This window comes from Humulus lupulus, chromosome X (genome assembly GCF_963169125.1).
Source record: "Humulus lupulus chromosome X, drHumLupu1.1, whole genome shotgun sequence".
Classification (NCBI taxonomy): Eukaryota; Viridiplantae; Streptophyta; class Magnoliopsida; order Rosales; family Cannabaceae; genus Humulus; species Humulus lupulus.
In genome coordinates, this window is record NC_084802.1 from 84,216,190 (window position 1) to 84,235,843 (window position 19,654).

A 19,654-nucleotide genomic window follows, 5' to 3' on the forward strand; every position below is an offset into this window, starting at 1 on the left:
CTATCTCGTTAATCGTAGTTAACGCTCTCCAATTCCCGCTATTCTCAATAACCCCAAACACCAATAATTCATATACTATTACCCTTTAATTCCCGGTAACGCTCTAATCATTATAATCACCCCGAGACTCACCCCGAGCCCCGAACTTAAACCTGTTATGACTAGACTGCTAATTAATATCCAAGATCGTCTCATGCCGATTAGCTCGAACAAACCCACATTATAATGTGGTCTCAACAATATATCACCGACATGCATACAATTATACCCTCAACGGGCCAAATTATCATCACACCCCTGTTATAAAATGTGGACTCACATGCATGCATTTAACATCATATTATAATATAATTCACATATACATGCATTCTATCAATTAATGGCATAATTAAACAAGTATGACCCTACCGGCCTACTATTCCCGCCATTAATACACATCGGAGAATTTGTGGCATTACAGCTGCATCAGGAGCAGGAAAGTTTCTGGGTGCCGCGGCCCTAGGTAATTTTCAGACAGTGAATTTCGCATTTTTAGGGCTTTTTCCCGGGGGCTCGGGGGATGTTTCCATTGCTTTGTTTTAGGGAAATAGGGGTCCCGAGAGCAAGGGAGCCCCGAGTAGTGGTTTTGGATTTTTTAGTATTAAAGAGTGTTTTATATGTGTTGTGACTAGGTTTTCAGAGAGGCTCGAGATAGAGGACCGTGCTTGTGACTTCGGTGCATTGTGAAGCTCGGGATACAGGTAAGAAAACTGTAGTACCCGTAGAGCAGGGCATGGGCCCATAATGTTGTTGCAGGGCATGGCCCTAGATTGTATTACATGTTAGGGTGTAACCTTGATTGAATTATTATATGCTTGAATGTTGTTCGAGTTATGCTATATGTGATTATAGTAGAATGAACGGCAAAGGAGTCCAGAATGGCAGGGAGCCGAGAACGGCGAAGGCCAAGAACAGCAATGGGGCCGGGAATAATACTTAGCACATGGAGTGCTTATTGTTAGGGTGAGACCCCAATGGATACATGGGATATCCTTACGGTGAGAACCGAGACGCCAGGCTTTGGTAACACTTCTGGGACGGCATGGCCGTATTTGTTTAGTCTGATGGACTATCTGTTAATCTGTGGATTATCTTATGTGTTGTTTATATAATATGCATATGTTATGTGTTGTATGAGTTTTCTTGCTGGGCTTCGGCTCACAGGTGCTCTATGTTGCAGGTAAGGGCAAAGAGAAAGTCAACCAGCCATGACTACGGAGAGCGTGAAGTAGCGCGTACATGTTTGGCTTGCCCGACTGCTTTGGTTGGGGGCATTTTTAGAAATGGCTGTATTAAACCGTGATTTTGATAGTTAGTTATCTGTAAACCTATTTTGGAATTGTAAATGTTTTATAAACTGTATTTTGGGATCCCAAATGTTAAACACTTGGAATTTTAAATGAAATAGAGTACTTTCAAAGATTACAGCCTTGTCTTTTCGTTTAATCACACTTTTGTTCTAAAAACCTCGTTTAGCGAGTTAATTGCACATTTTAAACTCACTTAGTAACGGCTCTAAGGTAGTAGGGCATTACAACTTGGTATCAGAGCGAGCCAAGGTTTATTGGTTCTGGAGATTAACCGAACATGTACGCTCGCTGTCATTGAAAAGCTCGACTCAGGGTTGATTGGTATGGTTGATTATTATGATTGAATATGTGCTTGAATGCCCTGTTTTCCTGTTTAGTTTGAAAGAGCATGATGAATGAAATAACATATGTATGATGTCAGGGCATGGCCCGTTGTGTGTTATATGCTATTTGTATGTTATCTAGATTGTTGATTTTTGTTGGTTGTTGAGAATGGGAGGTGGAATTGGATTTTGTTATCATGCCTGATGAGCGGTGTCACTGATTGCAGGCATATAGTTGTGATGCCTCAGCAATCATCTAGACTCCGCGGCAGCAAAGCCGAGGATGACAATATGGGTCAGAACCCTCCACCTGCCCCACAGAAATGGCAACAGATATTAGCCGAAATGGAGGCTAGATTGCAGAAAATAGAAGAGGAACTTCGTCAGTTGAGGCAGCAGTCCCCTTCACAGATCACAGGGTTACCAATTCAGCAGAATGTTGCGCCAGTGCCAGTTCATCCTGTGGTTGAGAACAGGTGGGAACCTCTGTACAAAAGATTCAGGAAGCAACAACCTCCTACCTTTGAGGGTGGATCAGACCCACTGCGGGCCGAGCAGTGGATGAATATGATTTCTTTGATCTTAGATTTCATGAGGGTCGAAGGAAATGAGAGGGTAGCTTGCGCTAGCTACATGCTTAGAGAGGATGCCCACATCTAGTGGGATGTAGTGAGTCAGCGGAGGAATGTTACAGTCATGACTTGGGAAGAATTTAAGAGTGTCTTTAATGATAAATACTACAGTGTAGCAGTTCGAGCTGCGAAAGTTGAAGAGTTTATTAACTTGACTCAGAATAGGTTATCAGTTACTGAGTACGCCCTGAATGTGATAGATTGGCGAAGTTTGCACCAGACTTAGTGCCGACAGATGCGGCCAGGAGAGACAGGTTTATACGGTGGTTGAATGTGATGATCGCCCGTGATGTGGATATTACCTTAAATTCAGAGACTACTACATATGCTCAAGAAGTGGATAAGGCCCTTACAGCAGAGAGGGTCGAGGACCAGATATGGAAGGATAGCGCTGTTAGGCGTGATGCTAGAAGGACGGTGCCTCCTTTTACTGGGCCTAGTCGGGGCAGTGACCCCAGTGAGCAGAAAAGAAGAGTTCCAGATTCATTTGTTCCTCCTAGTTCTGATAGGAGGGTATGAGGTTCTATTGGAGGTCGTCAGGGCGGAAGTGACAACTGGAGGAGTTTTCCAGTGTGTCCTCGATGTATACGACGACATCAGGGTGAGTGCCGGATTAGGGCGTGTTTTATTTGTGGAAGTGCCAACCATCTGAAGAAAGACTGCCCACAAGCTAAGAAAGAGGAGCCAAAGCAGGGAGACAGTCTCGCTCCTACCAGGGTATTCGCTTTGACTCAGACTGAGGCGGAGGCTAGTCCCTCAGTTGTGACAGGTCAGATCTCTAGCACTGGTTCTTTGTATACTGCATTGATTGATTCAGGGGCTATCCACTCATTTGTATCTGCTAGGGTGATAGACCAGCTTTGTAGACCTAGTATTGTGTATGCTAGGGGTTTCCAGACTTTGTTACCAATAGGAGAACTGGTAGTCTCTAGGAGATGGATTAGAGCATTACCAGTAGAGATAGATGGTAGGGAATTGTTTGCTGATCCGGTTGAACTAGACATGGATGATTTTGATATGATATTAGGGATGGATTGGTTAACAAGGTATGGAGCAACGATTGATTGCAAGCGGCGAATGGTGACTTTTGAACCAGAAGGTGAGGTACCTTTTGTGTTTGTGGGGACGGTGAATGGACCGCGAGCGCCTATGATCTCAGCACTGAAGGCTAGAGACCTGATGCAGGAAGGTTGCATAGGATTCCTAGCAAGTGTTGTAGATACCTCTAGAGTGGTAACAGTGGGACCGAATGAAACTAGATTGGTATGTGAGTTTCCAGACTTATTTCCAGCAGATTTGCCTGGATTGCCGCCACAGCGGGAGGTCGAGTTTGTCATAGAGTTGGCACCAGGAGCGGAGCCAGTATCCAGGGCACCCTATAGAATGGCTCCGGCGGAGTTAAAGGAGCTGAAGATTCAGTTACAGGAGTTACTGGATCTGGGGTTCATCAGACCGAGTTTCTCACCGTGGGGTGCTCCAATGTTATTTGTTAAGAAGAAGGATGGATTGCTTAGGATGTGCATTGATTACAAGGAGTTGAACAAGTTGACTATTAAGAATAAGTATCCACTACCTAGGATCGATGATCTATTTGATCAGTTACAGGGAAGTACGGTGTTTTCAAAGATTGATCTCCGGTCAGGCTATCATCAGTTGAGGATTAAAGAGGAGGACATACCAAAGACTGCTTTTCGAACAAGGTATGGGCACTATGAATTTCTGGTTATGTCCTTTGGATTAACCAATGCCCCAGTAGCTTTTATGGATATGATGAATAGGATTTTCAAAGATTATCTGGATAGGTTTGTGATTGTATTTATCGATGATATACTATTGTACTTTCAGACAGAGACAGAGCATGAGCATCATCTGCGCCTGGTGTTGCAGCGATTGAGAGAGCATAAGTTATACGCCAAGTTCAGCAAGTGCGAGTTCTGGTTACCGCAAGTTACATTTCTAGGCCATTTTGTCAGTAAGGAGGGGATACTGGTTGACCCAAGTATGATAGAGGCAGTGAGAGATTGGCCTAGACCGAGCAGTGTTCCTGAGGTCAGAAGCTTTCTTGGGTTAGCAGGATACTACCGGCGATTTGTAGAGGGGTTCTCCAGAATTGCTACTCCATTGACAGAAATGACAAGAAAGAAGACCAAGTATGTGTGGACAGCTCGGTGTGAAAATAGCTTCAAGGAATTGAAGCGGCGATTGATTACTGCACCAGTGTTGAGTCTGCCGACAGACAATGAGAAGTTCGTGGTTTACTGTGATGCTTCCAGACAAGGTTTGGGATGTGTATTGATGCAAGCTGGGAAGGTAATAGCTTACACATCAAGGCAATTAAAAGAGTATGAGCAGAGATATCCCACACATGATCTGGAGTTGGCTACAGTGGTATTCGCACTTAAGATTTGGAGACATTACCTGTATGGTGAAAGGTGCGAGATATACATTGATCACAAGAGTTTAAAGTATTTCTTTACTCAGAAAGATTTGAACATGTGCCAAAGACGATGGTTAGAATTGGTAAAGGATTATGATTGTGATATCCTATACCATCCTGGGAAGGCTAATGTAGTGGCTGATGCATTGAGCCGGAAGGGCCGAGGACAGTTGTTTAGTTCGAGGCAGATATCAGACAGATTAGCTGAGGAGATGACCAGAGCAGGTATAGAGTTAGTGGTTGGTAGGTTAGCCAACATAACTCTTCAATCAACGCTCCTTGAGAGGATTAAGGAAGCACAGGGGAGGGATCCCCAGTTGGTTGAACGTAGAGAGAATGTCCTAACTGGAACGACTAAGGACTTCTCTATCTCGGAGATGGGCTTATTGAAGTACAAGGGACGGATTTGTGTTCTGAATGATCCAGATATTCGGCGAGAGATTCTGGATGAGTCTCATACCACTCCCTACTCTGTGCACCCAGGTACTACAAAGATGTACTAAGATTTGAGAGTTTTGTATTGGTGGACAGGCATGAAGAGGGATGTGGTGGACTATGTGGCTAGGTGCTTAACTTGTCAGCAGATTAAGGCTGAACATCAGAGGCCAGCAGGGTTATTGCAGCCTTTAGGGATTCCCGAGTGGAAATGGGAAGATATCACCATGGACTTTGTGGTTGGATTGCCGAAGACCGTGGGTTAGCATGATTCGGTGTGGGTGATTATGGACAGGTACACTAAGTCCGCCCACTTCTTACCTGTGAGGACAACTTATACTGTGGAGCAGTATGCTGAGCTATATGTGAAGGAAATTGTTTGACTTCATGGGGCTCCGAGGTCGATAGTATCCGATAGGGACCCCACCTTCACCTCCAAGTTTTGGGAGAGCCTGCAGAAGGCAATGGGCACACAGTTACGATTTAGTACCGCTTATCATCCTCAGACAAATGGGCAATCTGAGAGGACGATTCAAATACTGGAGGATATGTTACGAGCCTGTGTGTTGGATTTTGGGGGATCTTGGAGTAAATATCTCCCTTTGATTGAGTTCTCGTACAACAATAGTTATCAGGCGACTATCGGAGTGGCTCCGTATGAGATGTTGTATGGGAGAAAGTGCAAATCACCGATACACTGGGATGAGACAGGTGAGAGAAGATATCTAGGTCCAAAGATGGTTCAGAGGACTAATGAGGCAATTGAAAAGATTAGAGCGCGTATGCTCGCCTCCCAGAGTCGCCGGAAGAGTTATTCAGACCTGAGACGCAGGAGCGTAGAATTTCAGGTCAGTGATCATGTGTTCCTTAGGGTTTTGCCCCTGATAGGAGTGAAATGATTTGGTGCTCGGGGCAAGTTGAGTCCCAGGTTTGTTGGCCCCTTCGAGGTTCTAGAACAAGTTGGAGAGGTAGCTTACAGATTAGTGATGCCTCCAGCTCTATCAGGGGTTCATGACGTGTTTCATGTATCCATGCTCCAGAAATATGTGTCAAATACTACTCACGTGTTGAGCTATGAGAATTAGGAGCTAGATCAGGATTTATCATACGAAGAGAAACCTGTTCAAATCCTTGACAGGAAGGACAAAGTCTTGCGGAGCAAGACCATCGCCTTGGTTAAAGTGTTGTGGAGAAACAACAAGGTTGAAGAGGCAACGTGGGAACTTGAGTCTGATATGCGAGAGCGGCATCCCGAGTTATTCAGGTAATTTCGAGGACGAAATTCTTGTAAGGAGGGGATAGTTGTAACACCCCAATTTGCTAATAAGGTTTAGGACCTTGGTTAGCGTGCCTGGAGGGCAATAAATGAATTAACGTGTTAATATATGAATTTAAATTAATATGTGATTTGAATGCATGTTTAGGTGGAATAAATATGCATGTGGGCCCCGTTTGTTTGTTAGGGGTATATTGGTAATTTTAGCCCGCTGAGGGCATAAATGTGATAATTGTATTATATGGTTAATACCACGTGTGAGTGGTGATATTATTGTGATGCACGTGCCGAGACGGTCCTAGGGAGCTAATTAGTTTAAAAGTCACAACGGGATTGAATACCCGGCTCAGGAGGAGCCTAGGGGTATTTTGAGAATTATATAATTTGAGTTTGTGAGTTAATGGTTAATTGTAATTGAGTAACTTGAGTAACCATTGGTAATTATTAAGAGTAACAAGTTTAGATGAGAAAATGGTAGAATTGTAGGAAAGGTGAAATGGCAAATATGCCCTTGAGGTTTAGTTAGGAAATGATTTTGATGGAGGGGTAAACTAGTCTTTTGGCAGAGGTTTAGATAGCTTCAGTTGGGGGAAAAGGTGATTCACGTATAAACACTTTGTCATATTATTGCTCTTGCTGGAAATTGGAAGAAGAAACTAGAAGTGAAGAGGAAACAAGAAGGAAGCTAAAATTTGGAACCTAGGAGGAGAATCTAGAAGCTTGAGGCAACTAAAATCAAGTATAGGCTAAGATTTTTCAGAGGTAAGGGTTTATCCTCTGTTTTTGTTTAAGTTTAAGCTTGATTTTTAGAGATTAAGTGTGGAAATTTAAAGATAGTATGGCTGGTTTTGTTTGGAAATTCAGTTTGGTAATCAAGGGGAAAGTGGCTTGAAGCTGGGATTGGAGAGAGAGTTCAAGCTTAATTCTTGATTGAGGTAAGAGTTTTAACATCTTTGAATTTTTGAATGTGATGTGGTTTAAGAATTTAGAAGCCTGGTTTACATTTTTGAAGCTCTGGTTTAAGTTTTAAAAGCTATGGTTTAAGTTTCTGAAATCTGAAACCAAAGTATGGATTTTGGGTGTGATCGCGTGTTTGAGCTTGTTGTTGGTATTTATAGGTTGTTAAATGGTTCATTTGGGGTTTTAAATTGATTTTGGGTTTTAGGTATGTGTTTGGGTTTAATTGGAGGTGTTTTGGCTCGGGGAAAAGCAAGAATTCTGGGTTCGCGAAGGGGCGCCGCGGCCTTGTTCTTTGGTGCTGCGACGCAGGGCTGCATCAGGAGCAGGAAAGTTTTTGGGCGCCACGGCCCTTAAAGGAGAGCGTCGCGGCCCTAGGCAATTTTCAGACAGTGAATTTCGCATTTTTAGGGCTTTTTCCCAGGGACTCGGGGGATGTTTCCGTTGCTTTGTTTTAGGGAAATAGGGGTCCCGAGAGCAAGGGATTGGCCCCGAGAAGTGGTTTTGGATTGGTTAGTATTAAAGAGTGTTTTATATGTGTTGTGACTAGGTTTTCGGAGAGGCTCGGGATAGAGGACCGTGCTCGTGACTTCGGTGCATTGTGAAGCTCGGGATACAGGTAAGAAAACTGTAGTACCCGTAGAGCAGGGCATGGGCCCATAATGTTGTTGCAGGACACGGCCCTAGATTGTATTGCATGTTAGGGTGTAGCCTTGATTGAATTATTATATGCTTGAATGTTGTTTGAGTTATGCTATATGTGATTATAGTAGAATGAATGGCAAAGGAACCGGGAAAGGCAGGGAGCCAAGAATGGCGAAGGGCCGAGAACGGCAGTGGGCCCGAGAATAATACTTAGCACATGGAGTGCTTATTGTTAGGGTGAGACCCCAATGGATACATGGGATATCCTTACGGTGAGAACCGAGACCCCAGGCTTAGGTAACGCTTCTAGGACGGCATGGCCGTATTTGCTTAGTCTAATGGACTATCTGTTAATCTGTGGATTATCTTATGTGTTGTTTATATAATATGCATATGTTATGTGCTATATGAGTTTTCTTGCTAGGCTTCGGCTCACGGGTGCTCTGTGTTGCGGGTAAGGGCAAAGAGAAAGTCAACCAGCCATGAGTACGGAGAGCGTGAAGCGGTGCGTACATGTTTGGCCTGCCCGACTGCTTTGGTTGGGGGCGTTTTGAGAAATGGCTGTATTAAACCGTGATTTTGATAGTTAGTTATCTGTAAACCTATTTTGGAATTGCAAATGTTTTATAAACTGTATTTTGGGATCCCAAATGTTAAACACTTGGAATTTTAAATGAAATAGAGTACTTTCAAAGATTACAGCCTTGTCTTTTCGTTTAATCACACTTTTGTTCTAAAAACCTCGTTTAGCGAGTTAATTGCACATTTTAAACTCTCTTAGTAACGACTCTAAGGTAGTAGGGCATTACATTAATACTAGTGTTAGATTCAATAAGTATAACAAGTCAACTAAGTGAATGTGTATAGTACTTACAATTCTCTCATCTGAGATATAAGTACTAAGTGTTACTAATTTGGGGGTTCAAACCGAAAGATTTTTAATGGAACTTAGTCTTGAGATGACAAGTATCTTAAGGGTAACAAGATACTATAGAAGTTCCACCTATATGGACTTAGGGGTGGTGTCACCTCTTAAGAGAATTGGGAGTTCATTCTCAAGAAAATTCCATGAATGGATTTGTGTATATGGCCATTAACGGTGCACAAGCGATCCATGAGGTTCTCAAGTGAACATAGCAAAAGTGTGTGTATTATCACCGGATTATTATCAAGGAATAGTGATTCAATACTTTGGCAACAAAAATTTCAACAAACTTTGTATTATACTAAGGTAAAATTCAAGTCGAAAAACATTTTACTTTAAGCACTAATGCATTGGTTTCTATAGAGAGTTGAATTAATTAATTAAGTGGGAGAATATTATATTATTCAATAATATAATGTTTGATTGATTAAATAAATGTTACAAACTATTTTTCACTAGATAAATGTTAATTAATCAAGTGGAGGAATGTTATATTATTTTATAAATTAAATATTTTGATTAAATTAATTATTTGACAAATAATAAAGTGTGACAAATGTTATTTTGTCAAATGTAACATATATAGTGGAGCTACAATTTGAGAAATTATGATCATAATAAGTGTTGTAACATATAGAGTGAAGTTACAATTTTCAATAAATGATGATCATAAGTTTTGTAACTCTCACAAATATTCACCAATTGATGTGTAAAAAGAGTTACACATCTTGAATTTAATTTTCATTAGCTATAACATTTTATAGTTGTTGTGTGTATATTTCTAACTCCAAAGAGAGTTTGGTGGAATTAGAAAAATCAAATGGTGGGTGAGAACTCTATAAATAAAAACTTTCTTTCTCACTTGGATGTAATGTGTGAATGTGAAAAAACACACTACATAGTTTAGAACACTTGTGATGACATGTTCATCTTTAGAACACTATGATCAGTATGAGAGAATGTTTGATAAATCCTTAGAAGCATTTCTATAGAGTATTCCCAAAGTGTTCTTATGAGGGAGGAAATCCTTAGAAGCTTCTTGTTTAAGTCTTTTATTGCTCTTGAGATCTTCATCTTCTACATTCTACTCTTATGATAATTGTCATAAGTTATGTAATCATTTCTTATCTTTTTCGTTCACTTATGTAATATCATTTGTTAATATTATATATATTCTGTGTCATTTTGATTGTTATCATCTTTCATTGTTTATATATTTCCAACAACAAACTTATAACAACCAAAACTATTATAACAAAATCAGTTACAAGAGCTGGCAAACAAGCAGTAACCAATTAGCCAAGTAAGCTAAAAAAATTTGAAACAAAAAAATTCTCTTTGTATTTGTAAAAAAAATTTAAACAATTTTTTCTCTTTCTCTCCATCCACTTTTGAACTAGTTTCCTCAAAACTCAAATCTCGGCCTCTGATCGTTGGAAAAACTCTCTCCAATCGTTACGTCGTCGGAAAAATGCTTGTACAAATTGACAAACAAGAAATCCCATCGAATGGTTTATGTACCTCACTTTTCAATGTATTCCTCCTTGCACCTCTGCTGCCTCCATCACTTTCTTCCTTGACTCCAATGACATTCTCATGCCCATACTTACCGACGATCAATTGGTGCATGGATATCGCCAATACCAATCCATGTTTTTTAGTTTTGTATTTTTACAAAGAATATAATAAAACTATAACTAAATAAATTTTTATTGTTAAAATGTCAAAAAAATTACAATATATATTTATGTATTAAAATAAAAATACAATTATTGTCTATCAACCCACTCCCCTCATACTTGCACGTAATGGTGTTAAAAAAATAGTCAACTCACATAAATCAACCACATTGCACTACGGTTTTCAATCATTTGTGGTGCGGTGTGAGTTATATTTTTCTCAAATCGTGTGGTGTAGTTTGCAGTCAAATCGCACTTCATCGCTTCTTCATAAATATATCAATCTTTATATGTATTTCAAATTATTATTTTAAAATTTTAATTTGAGATTTAATTTTGTGTTGCTTAAACTTTGGTTGTATTTTTAAAATTTGAAACTTTGATTGTATTATTCAAGTTTAATGTTAAATTATTTATATTTTTTTATCATGGATGTATAATGATGCTAAACTTTTTTTTTTATGTTTAGTTGTAAACTGCATCATACCGCATATCGCATATTCAGTGAGTGTAGTTTGAAAAAAATATTGAAATTGCATATAAGTACGGTTTATTAAAATGATTTCAAACCACGCGCATCGCGAACACCCCCAAGTGCAAGTTTACCTTCATTTGTCTTGTTAATTTCAATATTTACGACCATGTATGTACATTTTTACTCCGGTACGAGTTGATCTTCAAATATGGCGTTGAAAGCATTTCGAGTGTACCAAAAACCTTCACGGGAAAACATGCTCTTCAAAGTCATCATTTAATATTTATACTATTTAATGGGGAACAGACTTTTGTTAGTTAAATCATCCACCAAAAACCCGAGTCTCGGTTCAGTGGCAAAATACTGATTGAGAACAAGAATTCACTTGGGCTCGAGAAAATCTATGAACGATTGTGTACTATATACAAACTTGTAAACACATTTGCCACGTGCAGAATTATTTCTGCCGGAAAAAGAAAAAGGGTAATAGAAATAGAATTTTCAAAGTCCTACTTTGCCAATCTACTTTAGACTTCGTCAATCCTTAGAACTAGCATTTACGCCTGCTAAGCAATGATCCAACGCAAAATGAGGTTCCTTCTCTAGACATCCATCTTCCACACGAAATTGTTAGCATTGTGATCTCGTGATTTCTCAAGCGCAGTGACTTTCGGTCGGTATGCAGTTGCTGCAACGGTGGTCTTTACAGTTGGACCCTGAGGCAGTTCACAGGCTTCACTCATGGAAGCAAATCTTAGTTCAGCTGGAGGAATGAAACAATCCATTGAAAGGCCAGGGACGTTGAAAGCCACTTCCTCAATTGTCCAAGCCTCTTCCATTCTGGTCTTTGTGTGGCTCATTGCAGTTTCACCAAATCTGAAAAGGGTTACAACTGAGCGTCCTGAGTGAGCAATCATAATGCCCTCCACTGGTCTGTAATCCTCAAGGAATGAATTAATTGTGGTCTCCCAGTACGCAGCATCACCCCCATTGTTTTGGATTCGGGTCAGATGGGAGTCTTCCAAGTGTATAAGCAACCCTGTTTTTTGGCTGAAGTAGCCAAACAAAACGTGCCTTATGATTTCAGCAGGTCCTTCACTCCGGGCCTTCAATGTTAGAGGATCAGCACAAAGCTTGAGGATGAAACAATCTTCTCCGTTGATTTTTTTCTCACCAATGCATCTTGCGTTGGTAAACATGCTAGCAGTTGTTCTTGGGTCTAGTCCCTACAAACAAGTTGACAAAGTTCTATCATTTAGAAAATGAACTGAGGAAAACAATAGGATTGCTAACCTGAAGAGCACGACGCAAGGGTCTAACAGGTCCTTTTGCAGCATGTGGACCAAGCCACGGGGTGTGCCTCCACACAAGCTTGCCATTGCAGCCAGCGTGAACCTTGCTGCCACCTAGAGCAAGCTCAACATACCACATATCTGGATTCATCTGCCATAGAACAAAGCCACCAGACTCTGTTGCTTTGGACGAATTCTTGCTCTTTACAACCTTGTTCGCAGTTTCAAACTCAGAAGCTATCATCCTCACCTTCCCCGTTGCATACGCGTTGTGGATAGAATTCTGAAGTTTTTGCCCGCCTGATGCTGCTGTGTACTGCTGCAATATGTATTGAGCAGAGGATGTCTCCTGCATAAGGCAACCCAAAAAGGAAATATGTTAACTTAAGAATCTCTGTTGTTAATTAGAATTTATCTTTAGGAAAAACAAAAAACAAAAAAATAGTGTGGCATCCACTCCAGAAATTATCAATGTGCCACTGTTGCAGAATAATAGGAATTAGAAGTTCATGTAAGAAACTTGGAACTTCCATTCATACACATGTTTGGTATTTGACTAAGCAGCAATATCATTGCACAATGAAAGTAAAAAAAACGAATCCCCTTTTTATTTTGACTTTCATGTGTAACGAAATAAAGAGTCATTTATCTCAGCTAGGCCAAAGGAACGGTGCTAAGCATCATAGAGAGAGATCCCATTTTTTTTCTCCTCTCATTGGCTGATAGCACGCGTTTACTTTTTGCCTTTTTCTTTATCATTCTTATAGGTTGATAATACTTGATAGCATGCGTGAAACTAAAGTGACGTATTTTTACATAAAGATTTATATAATCATATAAACATGTTCTCATAAAATATAAAATAGAACTTGACATGCATAACAAATCCAATGATGGTTCTTTCCATCGTTTTGTTAATGTATGCACATATAAATTTATATGTATTTATATTTACATTTACATTTAATAACTGCAGTATAATGTTCATGTTCTCACTTACAGACCTAAAAAATAAACAGAAAAACAAATACATCTTCACCAACCAAAAATTCAGACGGACATTATTCCCCACAACCAAAGCTATCATGAAAATTCTTCATTGAGAACATAATAATAAAAAAAATCAAGAAAACTAAGCAAAAATCACAACTACCATTCTAAAGTTGATCAATTCACAACAAGATTCAGCAGCAGCTCTTTAAAACTCGGAATTTTAATTAAAAAGAGCAGTAAATGAGATTAGAAGAACATGATCAACACAGTAAGCACAGATAAAAACAGAGAAATAAACACGGAGAGAGAGAGAAAGAGAAGTAGGAAGAAAGGTACTAACAATGGGGGTATCTTTGATGCTAAGGTGAGGCAAAGGTTCGGTGGTGCTAACGTGCACCGGGGCCAGTGGCGCACCCAAGACCCCAAGGAGCAACCTCAGATCGGACCTCTTATAGGTGGAGCACGAGACCGACGGTGCCCTACAGAGTTGACCCTTCATCCAGTTACCCCACCTCCCTTCCATCCTCGAATCCTCACTATCCGTTCCATCAGGACCTTCCTTGAGCGGCGACAAGGCTTCGGCGGGCCTAAAGCTCCCGGATCTCGAGATCAACTGGTCCGGTGGAGCCACGTGGTGGTTCTTCCTCCGTCTGAGCAAACCCGATATTGGGGAAGCACTCCTTGCCGGACTCTTCGCCCTCGACCTACTCGGCGACAATCCCCTCACCATTTCTTCTTTTAGAGCTGTAAAAAACCCCTGCTTCCTCTCCATTTTTACAGCTCTGCCACTTACTTCCTCCTCGTCTCAAAATCAAACAGCAACAATAACAGTGACAATGGTAGAAAACGAAAATAGTGTTTCTTTCCTATAAAGATAGGAGAAATCTCGACTGAAACGCTGTTCGAGCAATTAGACGAAGACGAAGAAGACTACAACAGTGACAACTATACTTACTGAAAAAAGTGACTGAAATGTAGGCAGAAGAGAGAGAGAGAGACGAAGAAGGAAAACGGGTATTTGATATTCCAGTTCCACTGCTAAACTTCGATTAAACAAATGAGATATATTGTCGCGATACACACCACACTGTAGCGAAGTAACAGGTTGTTACCTCCTATCCTGCGCCTTTGTCTCTCTTATTATTATATGCATAGAAAATATTATAAGTAAATAAAAAAGCACCGTAGTAAAATGACTTCATATTTGGTGATTGGGTGAGGGAAAGAAGATGTTTTTGGTTAGTTGGGTGGTTCGAGGCTGTAACACTGCTAGTGATACAACCGCACACAGACAACCTCTCCCTTTTCTTCTTTTAGACGGAAAGAGGAAACGGCATAAACTTTCTCGTGACCTAGGAGATATGGCAGAAGCCAGCCAGAGAGAGACTCTCTCAGTACACTACTAGTCCATAGCTACTGTGTTTAGCGCCGTTAGCAACGGTCAACTGTCTTGGGGTACGGTCAAATGGGATTATTTTTTATTTCTTTTTTAATGTGATAACTTCATCTTTTGTTGAGAGATATGATCATGATTAAAAAAACACACATCTAATTATGATGGGCCTTGAACTCAATTATCACCATGCTAAGCAGTAGAACGCACCAAAGAATACTTGCATTTCCGCGTCAAGATTAAATACCAAAAGAAAAGAAAGAAGAATAAGGAGAATAATGGCCAAAGATATTTGCAATAAATTCGTGTTAAAGAAACTTCATCATTTAAAATCATAAGGTGCCATCAGAAATGAATACAGATCAGAAAAGTACGATTTCATAACATAATTCATTTAATTTTCTCTTACTGTATTATATAGCTGCAATCCTTAGATGTCAAGTAACAGATTATTTCAAATGAAAAAAAAGCTTGATAAAACCTGACATATATTGGAATAATATTTAATGGTCGCTTTTGAGTGCATAACAAAAAGAAAAAAGAAAAAAAAAACTTCAGACATGACAACTACCTGCCCTGTATCACACTAATGTTACTCTGTTAACCATTTGTTTAGGCATGTCTACTTTTTCCTTTTCTCTTTCACTTGATATTCATGTCGTGTGCAAGAGACAAATTTGGCATTTCAAAAGACAGTTCTAGATAAATTCTACAAAAATTATGTTTTCGTGAGAAAAATATATGGGCCTTTTTACAATCTCTATGCTGGATTTGAAGGTTTTAGTCCTTCATCAAATCTAAGCTGTTCGATTGTTGGTGATGATAAGATTGAGGTGTAATATTGACAATATGATAAAATACATATATACCCTTTCATACCTCTTAGCAACCGACTACGTGTTTTACTTTTAACTTTGAATTTTTAGAATTTTTTCCCTTTAGCTCTCTCTAATTATTTCAAACAATTCTTAAGTATATGGCTGGCTTAGACTTAGGCTTAGCTTCTCGCTTTGCTCAGCAGCTTCAACGACCCGACTTTCACCTCCAATTCCCACCAGATTCCGATAATCACCACCATGATATCAATTGCAATAGTCACTTCAACGTCAATCACGACGACGATGACGACGACAACAACAACTCCGGACCCCACTTGGATGGGGGCTTTGATCTCATCTCGGGTCATCATCAAAACTCCGGCGATATGGCCTCATGTCGCCCCAGAGGTCGACCACCTGGATCCAAGAACAAGCCAAAGCCGCCGATGATCATCACACGGGAGAGCGCAAACACTCTCCAGGCCCACATCTTGGAGGTCAGAAGCGGCTGCGACGTCTTTAACTCCGTCGCCACCTATGTCCGGAAGCGACAGCGTGGGATTTGTGTCCTCAGCGAAAGCGGCACTGTCACCAATGTCACGCTTTGGCAGCCCGCCGCAACTGGAGCCGTGGTGACCCTCCACGGAAGGTTCGAGATACTTTCCCTTTTGGGATCGTTCTTGCCCCTGCCTGCACCACCGGGCACCACTAGCCTCACCGTATTCTTGGCTAGTGGACAAGGTCAGTTGGTCAGTGGGAATGTTGTTGAAGCCCTAATTGCAGTTGGTCCAGTCATTGTGGTAGCTTCCTCTTTCACGAACGTGGCTTATGACTCATTTTTTGTTACGTTTTACTCATTTCATGTTACACAATATATCATTTTAATTACATAGTTGCAGATAAATTTTTATGTAGCTAATATCGTAAAGAAGTCTCAACTTCATACTAAAATGACTATAGCACCCCTAACTCATCATTTTTTTGGACTGACATTTACAATTATACCATTTACTTTATTCAATCACACAAACTACTTTAATTCAACTGGTTATGGCAACCGGATACACCAAGTAAATAAAAAATAATACTATTTTTTAGAAAAAGATACTTGAAATAAAATTGGGACCCACCATGAATGACGTAGTCGAGGAAGGGACTAAACAAATTGCCAAAATATATAAATAAAATCCACAAACAAATCTATAATACATTTTTTATCATTTTGTTGCACGCATACCATTCATGATATGACACAAATTTTGTCAAACAAAATTCAAAATTTCAAATGACAATGTTAGTGTTATTATTCTATAAATTTTACAAGAATTAAAAAAATTACAAGAGATATTTAATTTTTTGCGCTTTTTGGTTTATCAGTTTTAGGGCGCTGTAGCGATTTTTTTTAAATTAGAAGTTGTACAAAATTTAATTGTTAAAATTCAAAAAATTAATAATTAAATAGTAACAAGTGATTATCCATTTAGGTCTTATATAAATGAATAATCAAATTTTAAATTATATTCTTTCCTTTCTAAAAAATTTCCTATCCATTTCTTTATATTACAAATTTGCCTTAAATCAATAAAAATTGATCCAGCACATCAGCGAACGGTAGGCAATTGAATAAAATTTGGAAAAGAAAAAGATGAAATCCAAATATAAGTATTATCAGTTTATTAAATTATATACACACCAACAATATATATATATATAGAACGACTACGGTGTTGAAAATTTTTTGTGACAAAAGTTGGTTTCGACAAGTAGATAATTATAAATTCCATTTTTTTCATTATGACATTATATATTGTAGTTATTTAAAACATCTCACAAAGTTTCAAGAAATTCCGAATAATTTATGGTACTGAAAACAAAGTTAAAACAGATTGTTGCACTCGTGCACTAAAAAATAAGCACTCGTGGAAAATTCTACTGTTTGAACCTTATTTTTGGCACCGTAAATTATTTGGAATTTCAATAAAATTTGTGGAATGCTCTAAATGACTACAATATATATTGTGACAGTAAAAATTATACTTTATAACTATCAACATGCCGAAACCAAGTTTTGTCAACATCGGTGTTGACAAAAAACTGTCAACAGCGTAGTCTTTCCCTATATATATGTATGTATATAGGAGTCAAATGTAGTCACGCCCATGGATTTGGCTAGACTGATCACGCCCTCAATCAGGATCGTTGGATGTGATGACTCTCCTTCGACTTTGTGATCCAACGGTACAAGTTGGTACAAGATCAATTGAATAAAATATTAGTACTTTTTGTACTTAAAATAATAAAATGCATGGGTATAGATTAAGTAATCGATTGTATTCTCCGCGAAGCAATAAGAACTGTCAAACTCAAGCGATTTGAACGAGCCTTTCTCAGTTCAGGTCATTCATCAATTTTGTTAAGGTAAGCTTTCGTTCGGACAGAAAATTTGGGAAATTTTTTAATATATATTTTTTGTGGTAATTTGTTTGTCGAACTAAACTACACTTTTTGTTTTTGTTGGTGGTTTAGATCGCGTAGTGTTGGTAACTAGTTTATCATGTGCCCAGCGGAAAGCACGGGGTGTTGGGCCCAGAGATTTCAAAAAAAAAAAAAACTATTTAAACAAACTTTAAATAATTGGATCCATTAACATGCAATACATTAATCATAGAGAAATAAAAAGATGAGGATTTACAAGTAGAAGAATTATCAATAATCATTGCTATCTTTTTATTTCTTAAACGAACATCCAATTCAAAGCAGTTCTTCAAAATACTCACACAAAAATCTTCCAATATGTATCTCTACACCTCAAGATGTGGGTGGGCACGTAGAGTAATGGTAGAGAAAAAATTTCTCATTCACAAGATATTCTCAACACATGAGATCTTGGGATATTAGGTATAAAATAGTTTTTAGGGATAAAGAAAAATAATACGATCTATTTTTTTTTCTCTGTCAAAAGTCTTATTATGAATTATATGAAACTATTATCATCTGATAGATTTATAAAAGAATTAATTAAAATTTTCAAATTCAAAAATTCAAATTTTAAATCAATTATTAAATAATAAAATAAATATCCAAGACTCATTCTTAGACCTTGCTACAAGCCAACTATAGTGCATGCATTGTAGTTGGCGTGTAACACATCCCTGATTTCACAAATGTGTTCCAACCATTTTCTTTTAATTATTATTTATTAAAAAATATATAAACATGATAACTTATTTATCAGATTAATTAGAGAATAAATATCATTTCAATTTCAAATCACATTTGAATTATCAGTGTTGACCTATGAAATTGGCCAACGGTCGTATGTACAGTATACGACACATTTTGAACAAAATAAATAGAATAAACGATAGAGTGCGAATATCTTAAGCAAACACACAGAAATTTTATAGTGGTTCAATCCTGTTTTGATGAACAGTAATAACCTAATCCACGTCGCTTTTAGTATTGAATCACTCAACAATTACACTGAGGAACAAAAGCATTCACTCGTTTCTAATTTGCCCAGAATTTCTCCTGAAATATTCTTCAGATCTCAAAAATTCAAGAAAAAGCCATCCCTTGAAATAAAGTCCTAGGTCCTTTATTTATAGTTCCCAGGGGCTGTTACATGACTAGTAATACTGGGATCGTGGTTTGATACACGATTATCAGATAGTGGAGATACGTGTCCACCTCCCCATGATTATGAGATCGTGGGTCTTCTCGTTGTTTCTCTAGATCGTGGTGGATAATGCACGATAGAAACCTCTGGGAAGATGTTAAGTCTCTGTTGGTATATGAGACTTAGGTGCCGATGACCTGAGCTTGGGTGCTAGGCCTGTGACCTTTTGGGTGTTGGACCTGTTGATCTCAGTTTGAACGAGAGTGAGTATTTCTCAGTGAAGTGTACTTGGGGGTTTAGGCCAACCACCCTATGAAGAATAGGGTGGGCCGACCACCCAGGTGGTTCTTGAGCATGTCAGGCCGACCACCCCTAGCAATCCTTGGGCATACTGGGGCCAACCACC

The 19,654-nt window shown here is 39.1% G+C and overlaps 2 protein-coding genes across 2 annotated transcripts; one reads left to right on the forward strand and one right to left on the reverse strand.

The window, feature by feature from the left end:
* Positions 1–11,533: 11,533 nt before the first annotated feature.
* LOC133803141 (uncharacterized) lies at positions 11,534–14,560 on the reverse strand. Its single transcript, XM_062241100.1, has 3 exons — positions 13,759–14,560; positions 12,427–12,774; positions 11,534–12,359 (listed from the first exon to the last, which is right to left on the reverse strand). Exons 1-3 carry the CDS (start codon positions 14,188–14,190, stop codon positions 11,736–11,738), a joined length of 1,404 nt encoding a protein of 467 aa, XP_062097084.1. The 5' UTR covers positions 14,191–14,560; the 3' UTR covers positions 11,534–11,735.
* A 1,227-nt stretch (positions 14,561–15,787) lies between these two features.
* LOC133806005 (AT-hook motif nuclear-localized protein 23-like) lies at positions 15,788–16,522 on the forward strand. Its single transcript, XM_062244142.1, has one exon. It carries the CDS (start codon positions 15,788–15,790, stop codon positions 16,520–16,522), a length of 735 nt encoding a protein of 244 aa, XP_062100126.1.
* Positions 16,523–19,654: the final 3,132 nt, after the last annotated feature.

Excerpts from the sequence above, each read along its gene's own strand:
- LOC133803141 (XM_062241100.1), bottom strand. The coding sequence starts at position 14,190 with ATGGAGAGGAAGCAGGGGTTTTTTACAGCTCTAAAAGAAGAAATGGTG. Across the intron at positions 12,775-13,758 it reads GCATCAAAGATACCCCCATT|GAGACATCCTCTGCTCAATA; the intron begins GTTAGTACCTTT and ends TGCCTTATGCAG. Across the intron at positions 12,360-12,426 it reads CCTTGCGTCGTGCTCTTCAG|GGACTAGACCCAAGAACAAC; the intron begins GTTAGCAATCCT and ends ACTTGTTTGTAG.
- LOC133806005 (XM_062244142.1), top strand. The coding sequence starts at position 15,788 with ATGGCTGGCTTAGACTTAGGCTTAGCTTCTCGCTTTGCTCAGCAGCTT.